At 43.5% G+C, this 19,893-nt stretch overlaps 1 protein-coding gene across 2 annotated transcripts in view; it reads left to right on the top strand.

The window, feature by feature from the left end:
• The first annotated feature begins 625 nt into the window (after positions 1-625).
• The window catches only part of ALG14 (ALG14 UDP-N-acetylglucosaminyltransferase subunit), a 29,947-nt gene continuing 10,679 nt past the window's right edge, over positions 626-19,893 (top strand). The window contains exons 1-3 of one of the 2 annotated variants that reach the window (XM_075833169.1): positions 627-830; positions 2,949-3,100; positions 6,761-6,883. In XM_075833169.1, coding sequence (XP_075689284.1) covers positions 686-830; positions 2,949-3,100; positions 6,761-6,883 — 420 coding nt within the window. In that variant the 5' untranslated portion in view covers positions 627-685. Of the gene's footprint in view, positions 831-2,948; positions 3,101-6,760; positions 6,884-19,893 lie in introns of both variants that reach the window. The other variant, XM_075833170.1, reaches the window with a different exon arrangement.

The raw sequence follows: 19,893 nt of genomic DNA, 5'->3' as shown, positions 1-19,893 counted from the left end.
CAGAAAAGCACCACGTGCTTTTCTGTTTGTAAACATAAAACCAGAGTGTCATCATGATGCCGGCTGCGCGAAAATCACGCAGCCGCGCACCATATGCTGATGACACACAGACCTTTTGCGCAAGCAAAACACACATACTCGTGTGAATCCGGCCTTAGGCCGAATTTAGACGAATAGTATACTTCCGTGTGACGGACGTTAAAACAACGGCTGTCACACGGACGCATGTATTTCAATGGGACCCTTCACACGGCGTTATTTCAATGGACCGTGTAAAGGACATGTCCTATTTTCTTCAGTTTTCACAGATCAGACCCAAGTCTAAGGGGATACGTGAAAACGGGACCCGCACGGGTGCAACTCGGAAGTGAAAAATGGCTGTTTTTCACATTCGAGTCTGCACTAGTTCGTGTGAATTTGGGTGAATCTGGCTAATATGCGGTCACAGTTCTTCAAATACAATGCTGATCAATGCTGTACACACAAGACACGTGTAGACTTCAGCACACAACAATGAAAGTGTATGCCTTTAAAAAGGGGCGGGATATTTTCGTGACGCTATTGAGTCAAGCAGCCAATGAGTATAGCTAAGCGTCTCCATGGTAGGACGCTATTTTCCTGACGTCATTAATGCGGAAGTCCCTTGCGTTCCAGGGCGGCCTGGCTGTCACAGTGCACCGAGCTGATGGAGTGGCTGCTGCCGGTGGGGATCGGCTTTCTGCTCACTGTCCTAGTGCTGGGACTCAGGATAGTACTGGTGCTGCGGAGATCAGGACACCACAGACCCGGCAAGAAAGGCCATGTCAGCCTGCTGGTGGTGGCAGGTTCTGGTGAGTGTTGTGTCTAACCAAACTGTGAACCCCGAGCTACAGATGGTAGAGCTGGACTACACAGAGATGTGATGCCGGGCTTGACTATGGAAGTAAGAAGATGGGGGTCCTCTAGGTGAACCGTATATAAAGATGCAGTTCAAGGGTTGATTCATAAACACAGGATTTCTCTTATATAGAGTACATGGACGTCTTCACTTGGGACCCCCTTTATGAGCTAGAATGCTATGGTGGAGCCTGCACGTCCATTTAAAAATGTAAAAGGCCACCATGTAGTTCTACATTTTTCCTGATGGGGTCGCTACAGGGAAAAATTAGAAGGGTTATCCAGTAAAATAAAATTGGATAGGTCATCAATATCTGATTGGTGGGGGTCTGACAAGGCACCCCCGCCGATCAGCAGCTTGAAGGGGCTGTGAGCGCTGCTTCTCCTTAATTTCTTAGACAGCTCCATACTGTAGAACGCCGACACATTCGTAGTGGTGGAGCAGAATATTACAGCTTTCTCCGATTCACTTGAATACTGCTCCCCGCCACTATGATTATGTCGGCGCCGTACAGTATGGAGCTGATACAGAGGTGGAAAAGACATGAAGACCCAATACTTCTCTCATGTCTTGTCCTGTTTGCTGCAATGTATCAGTGTAGGTAAAATGTATCGGCCTGGAGTTTAACTGACAGATGATTGCCATGACTGGGTTCAATTGAAGCAAATGCTCAGTTGTATAAGGCGGGATTCACACGACCGGGTCGTTCCCGAGCCCGAGTGTCGGCCGGCCATGTGTTCGGGGATTCCACTTCAGGAGTTTCCCCTGATGTCACTGCCCAGATATGGACAAAGACATCAAGCGCTCTGTCCAGTAGCGGAATCCCCGAAAACACGGGGATTCCGCTCCTTCAAGGAGCTAAAGTGCGGCTAGCACATAGCAGAGCGGGGAGATACCTCCCCGCTCTGCTATAGTGGCGTTGCTGCAGTAGTAGCAGCAGCAGCAGCTGCTAGCGGCGCCATCGAAGGTGTCGCCGGGCCAGGGTGCGTTTAAAACAAGCAGGGGAAGGGAGCCAGCGCAGCGCTCCCTTCCACCTGCTGTACACCCCGGCCCTGCCACACAGTGTACAGCGATGCCATTCGTCCGAATGGCATCAACTCCTCCTCCTCACATGCACTCTGCGCTGTGAGTAGGAGGAGATAGAGCGCAAGCTCCGGAACACATTCCGGTGATGGCCGTGTAATACCCGGCCCCATAGACTTCTATGGGAGCCGGGCGGCCGGGTACCCGGGCGAAGATAGAGCATGTCCTATTTTTTGACGGCCGGTTATCCCGGCCGTGAAAAAATCGGTCGTGTGAATAGCCCCATTAGGGGTCTATTATTCCTAATGCAGCCGGGTGCCGGCCGATTTATGAACGGCCGGCACCCGGCCGGGAAACCCTGCCGTGTGAATGAGGCCTTAGGCTATGTTCACACGCTATAGTAAAAACTGCTGTAAAATACGGAGCTGTTTTCAAGGGAAAACCACCTCTGATTTTCAGCCCTTTTTAAAGCTTTAAACGTTTGTTGGAGCTGTTTTTTTTTATTGACCCAATGAAAAACCGCTCCAAAACGGCTCAAGAAGTGACCTGCTACTTCTTTTTTACAGGGCGTTTTGTTGTGTGCCGTTCTTTCAAACATCAGCAAAAAAAAACGCCCCTTCTGAACGACACGCTGTTTTCCCATTGAAATCAATGGGCAGATGTTTGTAGGCGTTCAGCTTCTGTTTTTTTCTTTCAGGCATTTTTTGAGGCGTTTACGTGCCTGAAAACACAGCGTGTGAACATACTCTTAGTGTCTTCGTATGTTGATGAATGTTTGAAACGCAGACGTCCAGTCCTTGCATTGATCTCTTTTACATTGATGAAGTCTTCATCTGACGTCTAGTTCTACAGTGGTCAGCGACCATAAGCCCTATAGCTGTTGTAAAACTACAACTCTCAGCATGCTCTGATCTGCCAAAGGCTTTATTATCCCAGCCAAAGGGTGTCAGGGCATGCTGGGAATTGTAGTTTTGAAACAGCTGGAGTGCCGATTGTTGCTGACCCCTGTTCTGCAGTAGTGTTTAACCCTGTATTATCTGCTTCTTAGGTGGACACACAACGGAAGTCTTGAGGCTGCTCAGCTGCCTGTCCGAGTCCTACTCTCCAACCCACTATGTTCTGGCTGAGACAGATAAGATGAGTGAAGAGAAGATTCATTTATTTGAAACATCTAAGCATAAGCCGTCAACCGACCCAATGGTAAGTAGCGCGCTTCACTCAGATACATTGTCTATAAGCTGGCCATATACATGGGATAATTGGTGCCCTAGTCTTACAGAGAGCGTGTGTGTGTGTGTGTGTGTGTGTGTGTGTGTGTGGTGTGTGTGTGTGTGGTGTGTGTGTGTGTGGTGTGTGTGTGTATATATATATATATATATATATATATATATATATATATAGTCCTGCAAATAGATGAACACAGCACTCCACAATAACAGAAAAATCAGGCCATGTGCTCGTCACCTGGGGATGAATCAATTCCCCCTTATTTTGAAATAGAGAAAAGCATAGAACACAGAGACGGCACCAGGACTTCAAGTCAGATTGAAAGCAAAGTGGATTTATTCACCTCAGAAAAAACAGCAACGTTTCGGTTCAACAGGAACCTTTCTCAAGCCATGGCTTGAGAAAGGTTCCTGTTGAACCGAAACGTTGCTGTTTTTTCTGAGGTGAATAAATCCACTTTGCTTTCAATCTGACTTGAAGTCCTGGTGCCGTCTCTGTGTTCTATGCTTTTCTCTATATATATATATATATATATGTTTAGTCCCAGTTCTGGGTGTATGTGCAGCGAAGATTCCCACTTCATAGAGGTCGCCTTGTCGTGGCGGGTGGGCTTACACAATTTGATCAAAATGTGCGGTAAGAACCTCCCTATTGTAGATTTAGCAGTTATTTATATTTAGTGGCTTAGGTGGCATTAGTGTTCGCAGTGTGCTGTCGCCATGTTTTGTGTGCTGTTTATAGGAAGGGCAGGGGAAGCAGGACCAGGGTTTGGGGGCTGTACAGTGAGCCTAGCATCTGTCTGAAAACGATATTTGGGAGGAGCTGGTCAGCTGCCAAGAACACAGCAATGCTGATAGGCTAAGAGTACCTGCCAGTCTCACAATGCTCCTCCCTGATGTCCTTTTCAGCTCGATGACCTGCACATTGTATAAGATCCTCCCCTAACTGCGAGCTGTATAGTGGGAGCTTTCTGCATCCATTAGTTTATACTTTCTTATTCCACTTATAAATGCTTTTGTTTAAATCATCTGTGTCATTGGGGGACACTTATGAAAACTATCTTTGTTGCCCAAACAACCAATCACAGAGCAGCTTTTATTTTTCTAGAGCACTATAAAAAATGTACGGTGTGCTGTGATTGGTTGCTAAGGGCAACAGAGCGTTTTTCTGTTAGGCCGGATTTACACAAGCGTGTGCGTTTTGCGTGCGCAAAAAAGTGCGGCTCCGTGTGATATCCCCGTATGATGCGTGGCTGCGTAATTTTCGCGCAGCCGCCATCATTATGACACTCTGTATGTTTATAAACAGAAAAGCACGTGGTGCTTTTCTGTTTTCATTCATACTTTGTACTGCTTTTGCGCGAATGACGCGCGTCACACGGAAGTGTTTCCGTGTGCTGCGCGAGGTTTTCACGCTTCCATTGACTTCAATGGGTACGTGAGGCGCGAGAAACGCACAAATATAGGACCTGTCGTGAGTTTTACGCAGCGGACACCCGCTGCGTAAAAATCACTGACTGTCTGCACAGCCCCATAGAGTAAGATAGGTCCGTGCAAGGCTCGTGAAAACCATGCGTGTTGCACGGACCTATTATACGTTCGTGTAAATAAGCCCTTAGGCAGTCTTAATAAATCTTCCCTACCGTTGTACTTTAACTCCTTAATGACCAGGCCTGAAAAGGGCCTTAATGACATCTACATTTTTTCATTATTGCCTATTTGCCTTTCAGCAGCAATAAAGTTTGTATTTTTTCATTGACGTGGCTGTATGTGGCCTTGTTTTATGCAGGAGAAATTGTACTTTTCCTTGCGCAGTTTGGGGGTACAAATAGTCTTTTTTTTTTTTTTTCTTTTTTTTTAATACCGTTCACGTTTCCAGCTAAATAACCTGTTAAATTTGTCAGGCTGTTACGGTCATGTCTATTTTTAATATATGTACGTTATTTGTTTTTGTCATGTATGGGCAATAAAATCTATTTTATGCTAAATTTTGACCTTTTGTGGACATTTATTTTAATTCTTTTGTTACTGTTTTTTAATCCTATGAAGGGGTAACTTTTTATTCTTATACTGTATAAGTATTCTCTTGTATGCTAATATGTTATTCTATGTCACTATGACACAGACTGCTGTTAGAGCAACACATTATGCCACTGTCACGGACTGCAGTGATCAAAGGGTTAAACAGCCAGAGTCTGAGGTTTCTCCGATCCCAGCTTTACTCAGAAGACTGCTCTAAGGACAGCTCTGCTTAGAGCATTAGCGCTCACTGTAGTTTTCATAGGCTTAAAGACGTACCCGTAGACTCGAGACCTGCAACACCCGCCATCAAAAGACAGTGGGAGGTCCGGAACGGGTTCAAACAATTGTTCATATTGTCAAAATACAAAAATACATGACAGTCATTGCTACAGGGAAAAGTCTTCACAATCTGGAGCACAATTGTATACTCGCCAGCTGCCTTGTTACATTTCTGAATGGCTCCCACAATCACTACTAAAGTGTATCTCCAGTGCTATAAAGCTAAGTAGTGATGTTCTTCAAAATGCCACATTAAAACACAGCGGTGTTGCCCGATTTTTCTGCCTCTTCATCTCCAGGCTGCTATAGATCTGGTGATGCATGGAATTCAGTGTAGAACCTTACAGGAGGAGCTATAGAAAGAAGGGAAGATAAAGCCTGGTTGGCTCTGTGACAAAACTATAGTTCCATAGTTGCTACAAATGGCTGCTGTAACTTTACTACTCAATAGACCCAACTACAAGAGGAAGAAGAGGTCAGGAAAATGAACCAGTCATATGGAAACTTGTAACAGTAGCATTTTGACATTGATTTATGGAAGAAATTACCAAGCAAGTTTGTGGAGTGATACATTAGTGCACCCCAATGTTCAAACTGGAAAAACAAACTTGCAAAATATGAGCCCTTGCTAATTTTTGGGTCGATTAGTCATTGATCTACATGCGGTAGGTTTCATACGTTGTGATGTCTGTCTTTTCTATGCCACTAGATGGTGCAACATTCTAATATGTAATTTCTGCAAAGGCTGGGCCAGCACTTTTTGTTTAAAAAAAAAAAATAAAATCCCTTTTAAGTCTGGGTTCACACCTGTGTCGAGTCACTGTTCTACTGTGTTCCAGGTAATCTTGGCCAGATCTGCGACAGAGGCCCCTGACAGAGCCTCCGACACAGATGTGAACAGAGCCTAACTCATTTGATCTCCGTCACGGGGCTCACTGCTATTAAGTTGAAAAAATACTCTTCTACGTTCTGGTTATCATTTAGTTACCCACAGTTCTGCCCTCCTCCTCTTCTCATGTCTGCTTACAGCCCCCGGCCTTCCCTGTTCTGCTAATTGCCCATAACTATTGTCCTACCTTCAAAAACTTGTCCCGTTTTCTCCTGTACTACACTTGTACTCTAGAACTTTTTGCTTTACGTATTAGCGTGAAATCCCTTACTTACTTTTTGTCTCGCAACATTTCTGCTGAACATAACTATTACTTTGTTGTTTTTTCTGCCTTCCCCTCTTACCTGCTCTTCTCCTTTTTAAATAATTGATCATCATGTATTTTCAATATTGGGTGGTGTTGCGTTTTAAATACATCATGACTTCCCTCCTTGTTCTGTGCAGTATACTATCCATCGCATCCCAAGGAGCAGAGAAGTCCGTCAATCCTGGAGCTCTTCCTTTCTGACCACGCTACAGTCCCTGGTTTACTGTTTTCCATTAACTTTTCGGTTGAAGCCTGATGTGGTATGTATTACATGTTTCTGGGTGATACAAATATATCCGAGTGAGCTGTGTATGGATTCAGACTTTCTATTAAGCCCGTACAGTGCTCCGAGGAAATCCGATCAGAAACGAAGCAGCACATTGTTCACCCAAGCGCTTCTGCCACTTTGTTTTAGCGATCGGTGGGGGTCTCCGTGCTCGGACCCCCACCAATGAAAACTTCTGACATGTCAAAAGTTTTTTAAAAGTTTAGTTACCCTTTAAGAGTTTGTTTACACGTAGGAAATTTTCATTTCAATAGAAATTTTAGCTAGCGGGAGAAAGAAGCGTTCTGCTCGATCTTCGGCAGATTCCGCCCGAACCTCCCATTGATGTAATTTGAAGGGAGGAATATTCCTGCAATCGGCAGGAATAGTACAGCTGCCGATTTTTGCAACAGGACCCGCCACGCAAAACCTGCCATGTGCACTTGCCCTAAAGATGTTTTCAGGATTAGAAAAATCAGACTGTCTTTCATTTAGAAACAGCGGCACTCTTGTGGTATTGCAGCTTCAAGTGAACGGGGCTGAGATGCATTACTAGAAACCGCCAGTGGGCAAGAGTGGCATCGTTCCTGTAAGAAAGCAGCTACGTTTTTTTTTTCTCGTTTTGTACAACCCATTTAATGAGGGTAGGCTACGACTGTCCTATGATTTAGGGAATTGTGACTGTCTAGTCAGGTCTCGTCACTAGAGTCACAATCCCCCCCCCAAATCACCAAAAAGAATAGTGTATGTACATGGACATATCTCTTATAGATAACATGCAAGTAACAATCCCACCATCGCCTCTCACAACTGGAGTGCTTGAGATCAAAACTCTGGCACTGAATATTTATAGACATTTTACTATATTAGGTTGTTGGATCACAACTTATGTCATTTTAGAGAACCCCTTTATAGTAGAACAAGCACATCATATGTAGAATGAGGCCGTAATGTAATCCAGTTCCCATTAATCTGTGCGACGCACTTTCTTTCTAGGGTTAACTTAATGTTAGCTTGATACCTGCAGCATTCTGTATCCTATATTATATAATATTTTATATATATATATATATATATTATGCACTAACCGGTAGGTACGTAAGAACTTGTATCTTGACACTTTGTATTAATTAAATTTATGCAATATAAAATATTACCCGATAAAACCTTTACAATAAATGTCTCTTTTAATACTATGTTGTTTTTAGGTCTATCATTCTGTGCTAATTAATATATCTTTAGTCCTTGTTCGCACAGTGCAGATTTACGGCAGATTCTGCATGTATTTCTTAAGCCAAAACGTGAATGGAACCTAAACAGAAGAAATATATAAAGGAAGGCCTTATAGGTTTGCTTTTCAGGATCAAATTCTGGATTTTGCTTAAAAAATGCATCAAATCTGCACTGTGTGAACAAGGCCTTACAGTGTTTGGAGCTGATCCAGAGCTCCAAATCTTCTGCATGGACCTAAAAAGAATTTTAAAGATATTTTGGCAATGCCATTGCAGCAAGACAAATTTGTACTGACATTGCTGAATAACAATAAGATGAGCAGTCCACCAATTAAGGGAGAGGGAATGTAAGCGGGAGCACTATATGCAAAATAAGAGTGCCCGCCAGCTGATTGGCTGAGAGGGCTCACATGACCACCTCCTCAATTTTTTATTAGCAATCCACAGCACAAAATAGTGTGGGGGCTCGTCCGGGATTCCGGACGAGCCACCACACTATTTTGTGCTGTGGATTGCTAATAAAAATTTCTTCTATCTACGAAACGATATTGAGTGCCGGGTCTTCTTCTAAATGGCGATGTCATGTTACCATCACACGTCTCTCCATCATTGTTTAGGCGTCCCGTTTTATTTTTTTAGATGGTTTTTGTATATTTCTTTTTTTTGCTCGTTTGTAATGTGACTCTCAGTATCTCCATACTATTTCTACATTGGGAATATCTGAACAGTATAAACCTATGGTATTTTAAGCCAGTATGTTATTCTAAGCCTGTCTAAAGAATCCAAAAAATACAATCTGACTGGAGCACTGAAATGCAGAGGTTCCTGTTCTTGTACAATACATAATACTTTCAGTAAACATACAATATATAAATAGATTCAGAAAAAAAAAATCTGGCTTCCTCTTGGTAGAAGTTTTGCAGATTGAAGATGCTGTTAACCCTTTTAGTAGCTGTTTGGACCACAAGGGGCACTAGAGAGTTTACTTCTTTCTGAGAGAGTACCAGCAAAGTATTGTAGATCTCCACTCCAGTAACACCTTGGAAGGGGCCACTAGAACATTTTTTACATACTTAAGCGTTTATTATTATAGTACTTATTTTTGAATGTGTCTCAGTCTACTCTGTACACCTGATGTAAACTTTATATGCTATATATATATATATATATATATATATATATATATATTGATGGATATCCCTGAAGTTCAGTTTGGATAGAGAGATCTTTTTCTACACGTACTGACCTGCATTACACATCAGCAAACGCTCCTAGATCTAAAACCTTATTTTCCAGCCCATTTTTATTTGATGTGGGGATATGTGTTGAGTATAAGATCATCTACATGTATCTTTGTGGGAACACTATTACCAGCTTCTATATGAAGGCGGCCTCTGTGGTAAGTCTAGTTGCCCTTTAAGGAAAGGAAATTGTAAAGCATGACCTGCTGTTGGCATTTCAATGCTTGGTCTGTGAAACACTGGTCTATTCATCAATTTTCCTCAAGGACCCTCCTTATTTTTAGCAGTACGTGCAGAATCTTCTGCTGTAAAGAATAACACCAAAATCTACTGGACGGTGAATTAGTTTTCTATGAAATAAACTCCTATGTGCAAGTCTCAGATAATGACATTAGATGGTGAGCTCTTCTGGGGACAGGGATTTATATGAGTGATAACGATCTGTCTACAGTGCCATGAATAATGTTACTGCTATATAAATAGGAGGTAAATATCCGAGAAACACAAAAATAATGTCCCCAATTTATAGTGTTGTCATTCAGTTAGATTTTTTTTTTAATTTTTATTTTTATTTTTTTATCACTATTACATTTTGAAAAAAATATTTTGATACTGTTTGGAGGTATTATTTAGACATTGTATGGTACTATTTGGCCATTGAATGGCAGTATCGTGTGGACATTATATAAAGGATAGTTTGGCATGGTATGGCGGTATTCGGGTATAACATTTGGGTAAAAATTGCATATGTCTTTGTGTTTTGGAATTACTACAAAAATAGTGAGCACAGGGTCCTTCTTTGCTCGTTGCACAGACCCCATTCTCTATAAAATCGAAAAAAATTAATAAATAATTATCCCTACATGCTGCAATAAAACCAAATCAAGCGTATTGTAGAAAAATACAAAAAAGACTTTATTGAAGACAAACAACACAGTTAGTCAAGACTCTTTAAAATTTAACACGGCATATACTTCGATACCAGGTGGGGTAACCCAAACTGCTTACGTACCACTTTCCAAGCTAGAACTGTATCTCTCAATACAATGGAGGTTTTGAGACGGCACGGAAGAGAAGCGATTCTACAATGTAACAAAGCTTTCAGGTTCCAAGGTGAAGCATACTCCCCTTCCAGATCTAAATTGGAATAATTGCTTGTTTCATGAAGCCAATCTACTACATGACGCAAAAGACAGACCACGTTATAACCCCTGACATTCGGAAAATTCACACCCCCTTCTTGTTTACCCATCATGAACTTGGTGAGTGCTATACGCGGCCTTTTTCCTGCCCATATAAATTTAGTGAATGAAGCCGTCAATTTCGAGACATCCACATGCTTCAATAAGAGAGGTAGTGTTTGAAAGGGGTATAGCAATCTAGGAAAACTAACCATCTTGATCAGATGACATCTTCCCAAGAGGGACAACGGCAATTGGCCCCATCTAGTGAGTTCCGCTTGTATTTTTTTAATTAACGGGGGATAATTTAAGCCATACAGAGTGTCTGGTACCCTCCCTATTTTGATACCCAGATAGGTAATGCAGTGTTCCACCGGTGATATCCCGCAACCCAAGGATTGCCAAAAGGTCTTTGGCAATGGCCTGCCCAACTCCAGCAGTTCGCTCTTAGCTATATTGACTTTGTATCCCGAGCATTGCCCAAATTCCTGCAAAAATTGAAAAACCTTCCCTAAATGCTCCTGAGGGTTTGACATAAAAAGTATGACATCATCAGCGAACAGGGCTAATTTCACTGCACAAGATCCCACTTGAATGCCTCTGAACATATCCGATTCCTCCAAGAATCTGGCCATAGGTTCCAGTGCTAGATTGAATAGCAGGGGCGACAAGGGGCAACCCTGTCGTGTTCCTTTATGTAATTGGAAGGGATCTGATAGGAACCCCGAGGAGTGAACACGTGCTTGCGGGCTATTGTAGACTCCCTTCAGGAAGACCCGGAAATCTCCCTGAATGTTCATTTTGTCTAGCACCATCCCCAGCCATTCCCATTGTATGTTATCAAAGGCTTTCTCTGCGTCTAGCGCTAAAAGTGCCGGCCTGGTACCTGGCTGGGGATCGTGCCTGACTGTTTCTAGCACCGTCAATACCTTGCGTAAATTTGTCACTGCAGCCCTGCCCTTTACAAAGCCTACCTGAGATTTTCCCACCAGTATGGGTAGATACATAGCTAGTCGATTGGCCAAAATTTTTGTGAGCAATTTCTGATCTTGATCTATCAGCGAGATGGGGCGGTACGACCCCGGGTCAAGAGGATTCTTCCCCTTCTTGGGTAACACCTTTATATGCGCTACCTTGGCCTCTGCTGGTAAAGCTCCCGTTCCTAGTAAAGTATTATAGTATGCCACCAAGGTAGGGCTGATTTCTTCTCTCAGAGATTTGAAAAACTCCCCTGTGAATCCATCCGGACCCGGGGCCTTTCCGTTAGATAATGTTTTAATGGCGCTCCCAACTTCCTCTAGTGTAATCTCCGCGCTCAAATGACCATTCTGCTCCTGGGTGAGCACTGGCAATTTCACCTTCTCCAAAAATTCCCTCCCTTTTTGGAGATCTACGGGTGTTTCTGAGTAAAGGGCTTGGTAATATTTACTTAATATGGTATTAATTTTTTTTGGGTCCGAGGTAGGAGTTCCGTTTGATTCTTTAAGTGTTGAAATATGTGCCGGTGCATACCTCCCCTTTGCTAACCGCGCTAATAATTTGCCCGCCTTATTGCCGAAACGCATTAAATCAGCATCAAATTGGGACCGGTAAATACTCTCTCTTTTGTCTAACCATTGGTCAAACTGTCGCTTGGCTTCCTTCCATTCCTCCCCCAATAGCATTGATGGCGAATGTAGGAATGCTGTGTACGCACGCCGCAATCTGTGGCTCGCTGCCTTGTATCCTTCGGTCGTCTTACGTTTAAGATTAGACATATACTGCATGATTTTCCCTCTTATTACCGCCTTGGCTGTACGCCAATACAATGACGGTTCCGAGCGATGCGCTACATTATCCCCATCAAATTCCATCCACCACCCCTTAAGCTTCTGTGTAAAGCCCTCATCCTTTGCCAGAAAAGCGGGAAACCTCCAGATAAAATCCGTTCCTCTAGCTACTGTGTCAGCCAATGTAATGGTAACCGGAGCATGGTCCGAAATAACTAGATCTTCAATTGCCGCTTCACGTAAACGTCGCGCCATTGCGTCACTAACTAACAAATAATCAATACGCGACCATGACTGATGAACATGAGAGAAATGTGTATATTCCCGCGCATCTGGGTGTAAACTCCTCCACGCATCTATTAGGGCCGTGTGTCTTAAAAAGTCGGGCAAGATCCTATCTCTGCTTCTCTGCGAACTAGTCCCTGCGCTCCTATCCTCCTTTGAAGACCTTACAGTGTTAAGGTCTCCCCCTAAAATCAAAAACCTAGTGCGATCCTGCTGGAGTTGGGTTTCCAAGTGACCAAAAAACCAATGTTAACCGTATTTGGGCCATATACATTATAAATACTGATGGTTTCCCCTTCATGCTCCATCACTAGATGGATCCAACGGCCCTCGTCATCCCGCTCCTGGGACACCAGTGTAAACGCAAAGTTTTTATGTACCAGAATTATAACTCCCGCCTTACCCTCCCTTGCCGACGAGCCAAAAACCTGACCCACCCAGAACTTTTGCAAATACTTAAACTCCGGCTCGGTAAGGTGAGTTTCCTGCAATAGGGCCACATCAGGATGCAATCGTTTCATGTGCCTTAAAAGTTTGGTCCGTTTCTGCGGGGATCTCAGCCCTTTAACGTTCCAAGAAACTATTTTCATGTTATTGGACCGTGTTTAAGATGAGCTAAAGTGCCTAAAAGTCGTGTGGAGTCCAGGGAGTCAGATCCGTCTTTTCCCAAGAGCCATGTACAAACATTAACATTAACATCATAACCAAACCCTGGCTTGTAAGCCAGAACCAACAAGGCCAACCATCCCTTACCTAACAAAATCATAAAATCACCTGCGGCAAGGGTTAGCAGTCCCTTAATACCCACTGGTGTATGTGACTTCACTTTTTTCTGTTATGCCAGAATGCGCCCCTCCCTCCCCCTCCCCCCCAGCCTGCCTATATGGCTCCTTCCATGAGGAAGTAACACCTGCCCTTGCCCCCTCAGTACCTCTTTGTCGCCTGCGCACCCTTATGTACATACCCTTATCATTACTTTAACAGCCTAGAGTCCGTTAGGATTGCATCCTCCCATTTCCCTATGAACCTTGCTTCGCTTCAAGGTTTCCCTACCTCCGTGTCCCCTATCTCCTACCACAATTTCCCTCAGTCTGCCATTGTAACAGATAACACTAATCCCTTGCGTGGGGGAGGCATTGTATCACTCCCGGTCAATCCCGCCCACCAGGGACAATCTCAGATCCTAATCTAACTCCCTCACAAATATCTTGCAGTGAAAATGCAGGGAAATATCAGAATGCATATACTTCAACCTTGATAACATTGTAACAATAGGTCAACTATTGACCGGTACATAGTGCTGTATAAGACCGCAAAATATCCCCCTCAATAACTTTCAGATTATCTGTAAACTTATCTGTAGCTGGTCGGAATCTGCAATTGGTCTACAGCGTCCACAAAATCATCATCACAACAGCTTAAATAAAATGCGCCAAAAAGGACTTCGTCCGTCAATCAGGAGACGTGGATCGGGTGCGGTCCCGTGTTCGCCTCTGCGGCTTCGGAGAGTCCCCTCTATTTCCGGCTCGACCCCCCCCCCCCGGATCTTCCAGGTGTGGGCATTAAGGCTTCTGCCCAGGTACGCTCCATATTTAGCCGGTTCCTTTTGTCTTCTCTTGACTTGCGCTGCGGACTATGTACTGGACTGTGACGCTCCTCTTGCTGTGATCTGCTCCCACAAAGCTCCGCAAGTGCGTCCTCCGCTTCCTGTGGAGTGGTGAAAACCTTATTCCGCCCGTTCTCTTGAAACACCCGCAGGATGGCTGGGTACTGCAGGCTAAAGCGTATTCTCGCTTGGAACAGCGCGGTGCAGATCTTGCTGAAAGCCCGCCTTCGTTTTGCAACCTCCGCCGAGAAATCCTCAAATAGTAGCACTTTCATGCCCATTATTTCCAAAGGACGCGATCTGCTGCGGAAAGCTTTCATGAGTGCCACCTTGTCATTGTAATCCAACAGTTTGAAGATCACTTGTCTGGGACGATGTGAATTGTGGTCAGCTGTTGCTGGGAGGTTTCTGGGGTCCGGCCCCACTCTATGCGCCCTCTCCACCCGGCATGGACGGGGAGACCTAAGGCTTCCGGCAATGTCCTCTCACACACTCGTTGCAAATCAGCAGATATCACCGCTTCTTTCAGCCCCACCAGCCGCAGGTTGCTCCTCCTGGAGCGATTTTCCAGATCCTCCACCTTGTCCCCCAACTGCGTAGTAACAGACAGCACCCCTCTGAGTTTGGATTGCAGGCGTTCATTTTCATCCTCAAGCAGCGTCATACGCTGTTCTAACTCATCAGCTCTGATAGTGACTTGTGCCAGCTCCGCATGCACGCGGTTTAGAGAATCTTGCACCGTTTTTTCCAGCGCCTTTTGCAGGTCTGGCGCTATCTGTTTGGCTACTTCACGGGCCAGCGTTACATAGTCAATGGCTACTGGAAGAGCGGACAGTACATGCTCTGCCGGGCTTGAAAGCTGGGACTGATGGTGCTGCAGCTCATCTTCCTGCGTGTATAGCAGGGTCGCAGTGGCGGGAAGCGCCGCCATCTTACCTCCCTTTACCACGGCCGCGGCTGATTCCTCCATGGCTGGCTTCTGCGCGCTTCTGAGGAGGTACCTGTCCATACAGGCACCACCGATAATGTTGCCGTGTGCAGGGCTGGTGACTTCCCCGCTGATTATCGTCGCCGTAGCGACTATTGCGAGCTTACAGGCTGGACGGGAGCGGGAGCTCAGTCACTCGCGTCCTGCATCCCCAGCGCCGGAACCGGAAGTCATGGGTGTTACATTTTAAAGAGTCTTGACTAACTGTGGTTTTTGTCTTCAATAAAGTATTTTTATATTTTTCTAGAATACGCTTGAGTTGGTTTTATTGCAGCATGTAGGGATAATTTTTGGGTGTTTATGCTATATATGCGGTCCCATATGTGCTATTATACTCATTGATTACATGACCTTTAAACAAATAGGTATTCTTTTTTGGTTTAACTCTATAAAATAGACCCTGACCACTAAATGGCAGAGACCTCATAACACTTGGGCAAGAGTTGTTGATACAGTCAGTTTAGCAATCCTGACACTACTGTGTGGATGAATGAAAGAAGAAATTTGATCAGTAATTTGTTTTCTGTGGGCAAAATGGATTGCATTGACTTGTAAGATTATAGAAATATGATGTATGACTTGTGGAAATGGTGCTGTGAAACGCTTTAGGAACTGAAGACGAGTGTGGTGTTTATCATTGCTGGCCACACATTGCTTGTGGATCTTTAGGAAAGCTGGGACTAGAAAATTAGGATTCATCTTGCCTGCTTGTTTCTTTTTAAATCACTTCGAGACTAATACTTCCAGTCTGATGGCAACAACAAAATGTCTAAAATTGGCTATGTGATCCTGCAGGTCCTTTAATTCCTTTGTCTAATACTTAGACAAGGGCTTTGACAGAAATGGTGACTGTTACAATATAGACTAGATATGGGGCTATATTGGTTGAGGAATTAGTTTAGTGTAATATATATTAAAATGACAATATTACTTTTTATCTCACTCTCTTAAAATAGCTATGCCCTTTTAGATGCAACTGGCTACAGCTTGCCACAACAAAATAATATTTACCTGGGGAGTGCATTGTCCAAAATCATATGAGAAAAAGAGCAGCATACATAAAATATTGTCAGCACTGATTGGACAGTGTCAGAGTGTGTAAGGACATGCCTCATTGATGAGAACACCCAGTTATGAATTTATTCATACATTTCCAGGAGGAATAACAGAGGATAATCCCAGGACAATTCTGAGTTTTAAGGAAAAATTCTCCAGAATTGTTATTTCATTTATGGAATTCTCTGCAAAATCTGGGGCATATTTTTGGAATATCTCGCAGCAAATCCAAAATGTGTGACCTTAAAGTCCTAAATATTTAATTTGAGGTCATCAACAATAGCAAATGTTATCAGTGAAACTTTTTATGAGTAATGATGATAAAATAAATCCCTTCCAGTAGTTTTGGTGGTCCGGCACATACAGTTTGTGTATGAGACTTTTGTTGTCCTACAGAGTGCACTGGAAAAAGTCACTTGCTGAACTGATAATAACATCTTGTTCTGTGCGCTGACATTTGGAAAATCTTATACTCTGTTGTAGATGATAATTTTGTACTGTGTTCTTCCCGGAATAGTCGTGTTCTGAGGGGGGGCTGTTTGTATTTAGAATATGGCCAGTTTTGCCGTTTTAATTTACATATATTAACTGTTTTATTAAAGCTGTTGCCATTTCTGTGCCTCTATAAAGCTGCCTCTCCATAGATCAGCGGTAGGCAATCGTTTTTGTATGGCGAGCCGATAAAAAATTTTCATTATGATGTACTTAATTTGCCATGTAAACATGAAAGTCATATAATACAAACTGCTACCTAGTATGTGACATAAACCAATTAATCCCTGGCTTTTCTTTGGAAAGATGATCCATCTGTGGTGCATATGAAGCTACTGAACACCAGTTGGGGTGGGGTGCACATAGGAGAGACCATGGCTACTGAACACCAGCTTGGGGGGGGGGGGCTGGGCACACAGGAGAGAGCAACTACTAAACACCGGCTTGGAGTGGGGGGATGCAGATAGGAGAGACCGGCTACTGAACATGAGATATAGGAGACTTGTCTTTCGGCTGCATTATGTGCTTGCCGATATTTTAGTAGCGACAAACCCAATGAAGCACAGCTCTCCTGGTGTTCAACGCCGGTGCTGGACACCAGGAGAGGGAAGTGTGCCAGGAAACCATGCCCCAGGTGCTGGCTGTGGCCCCGGTGCCACAGGTTGCTGGCCCCTGCCATAGATGATTGTCAGAACATGTCTTTACTTGCACAAACAGTATTTCCCTAAAATAATGGCAATATCTCAGCACTCCTTTTAGCAGCTGTACCATCTGAAAATAACTTTTTTAAAGATGCTCTGTCACCTCTTTCTTAATAAATTGAGAAATGGGTGTTGCCATTTCCCTTGTCAAAAGGGCCGTGTCCCTACAGTCCCACCTTGTCCGCTCTGATTGGACATGGTCAGTCTGAGTAGGGACCCCCCCCTCAACTGGTAACGCCCATTCTTCATTTTTCCCCCATACATTTCTAGGAGGAATAACAGAGGAACAGCACAATGTAGAGTTCTAAGGAAATATGCATCAGAATTATTATTTCCTGGGAATGCAATTTTGTTTTTGTTTTTTTACTAAAACAGGCATGTCAGTAGAGGTGACAGGTCCTCTTTAAGTACTTTGATCATCTGTACAGAAGAGGGGTTTAATAATTTTTAACAAAAAGAAGATTTTTGTCATATTTTGTACCAGTGTAGTGAATTCTTAAGCTTCCAGATAAAATGGGAAAAGTTGTACTTGGGCCTAGCACCTGCCCATTTATGATGCCATGTGTGGCCACATTGAAGACTCTTCACTGTATAGGATCTGTATATACTCTTCATTTGTATAATAACGTTGCTCATCCTAGAACTATTATTAAATTAGACTATCATATGGTACGTTATTGCTCCACTGTTCTGTTATGTAACATAAAAAAAGTAGGGCCCAAAGTCATAGGGGGCAATCACGTCTGTGATCTCTGCAACCCATATTACTATACTAGTATTTGTAGTACTATTGGTAGGTGGTAAAAATGACCTATAGGCATACATTTTCTCATATCTGATCTCTGTATTTGCTTCGATCAATGGTTTGACAAGCAAACCCTTTTTTGTCAGATCTCGTATGATCGGTCTGATTGCAGACAAAGTCCAAGTTGTAAATATAAGGTCATGTCGCATAAGTAGATCCAAGTGAACAGTAGTTGACAAGTTGTGTAAAGACTCTACATGGTTAGTGGTTGATGACCCGAAGATACAAGTCAGCAGCAGGGTGCTAGGCTAGCTTGCAAAATAATGGCTAGTCTTTTCTGACCTCAGATAACTGGCGTAATAATGCTTATTGGGACAAGTGTGTTGGTTTAAGGATAATACAAGCCCAGCTTGGACTGAGATCTGTCAATGCAATGGTTTAAGGAAACCCAACTTCGACAATTATCTCACTTACATTTGTATAAGGAGTCTGAAAAACCTGAGAAGATGACTCAGAAGATTTCTTAATGACCAGCTGTTGTGTATGGAGACAGTTTCTCCGCTCCCGGACACCACTTGATTGACATATGACCAGTTTCTTTAGATCCGTCTATTAACAACTGGTTTCTGCAAGCTATAAAGTTTGTGAAGGTTTCTACTAACCCTATAATCCAGGGGAATTTTATGTGCACTGTCTGAGAATATCTAGGAGTGGAGTGTAGTACCATAAATTGTTACTGGGGCCTCGATGACAGCTACTTGACATCATTTCATAACTTCAGCAGAATCAGAGAGCTAATGGAAGGCTGTTCAGTAATGTTTCCGCTGTAAATTATTGTCAGGGAGAAAAAACTGGCGTGCTCACTGCCAGTTGCCTAATAATTCCTGCCTTTGTTACCTGTTCCTGGCACTGGAGGAACTTAATAGTTTCTTCTGGTGAGTGGACTTGTAAGCAATCACTATAGTGCCATTATATCCTGACCATAAAATACTCTGCACCACGCTGCAGCGAATATCCCACTCAAATCCCTCTTTTTGTATGTTTTGGTATCGTCCCTTGTCCCTGTTGTCCCCCTCATTGAAATTCTGTATTGGTGACAACCCACGTGATCGACACTAACGTATGGTCACTGGTAGTTCTGTGTAGCACCGAAGACTGCCCATGATGCACTAGAGGATGTAGGAAGATGGTGCCTAGTCGATGAATAGGATGGAAGGGCTGGGTCTGAGGATAGGGTCAGATAAAAAAAAAAAATGCAGGTATTTGTCATAGAGCTGGGGAGTTTTAGCCAAAAATATACGTTCTCATACCTTGAAAATGTCAAAACTCCTTTTGTTTTTGCACATATACATTTTGGGCAAATCATTTCCGTGTAACCAAGAGAGTGCCCGCTATGTGAGTAGTAACTGGGACACTTTAAAGAGGCTCTGTCACCAGATTTTGCAGCCCCTATCTGCTATTGCAGCAGATCGGCGCTGCAATGTAGATTACAGTAACGTTTTTATTTTTTAAAAACGAGCATTTTTGGCCAAGTTATGACCATTTTCGTATTTATGCAAATGAGGCTTGCAAAAGTACAACTGGGCGTGTTGAAGAGTAAAAGTACAACTGGGCGTGTATTATGTGTGTACATCGGGGCGTGTTTACTACTTTTACTAGCTGGGCGCTCTGACGAGAAGTATCATCCACTTCTCTTCAGAACGCCCAGC

This window comes from Rhinoderma darwinii, chromosome 7, assembly GCF_050947455.1.
Source record: "Rhinoderma darwinii isolate aRhiDar2 chromosome 7, aRhiDar2.hap1, whole genome shotgun sequence".
Taxonomy (NCBI): domain Eukaryota; kingdom Metazoa; phylum Chordata; class Amphibia; order Anura; family Rhinodermatidae; genus Rhinoderma; species Rhinoderma darwinii.
The sequence above is the reverse complement of the archived record's forward strand: the minus strand, read 5'-3'. Positions and strand labels throughout refer to the sequence as shown.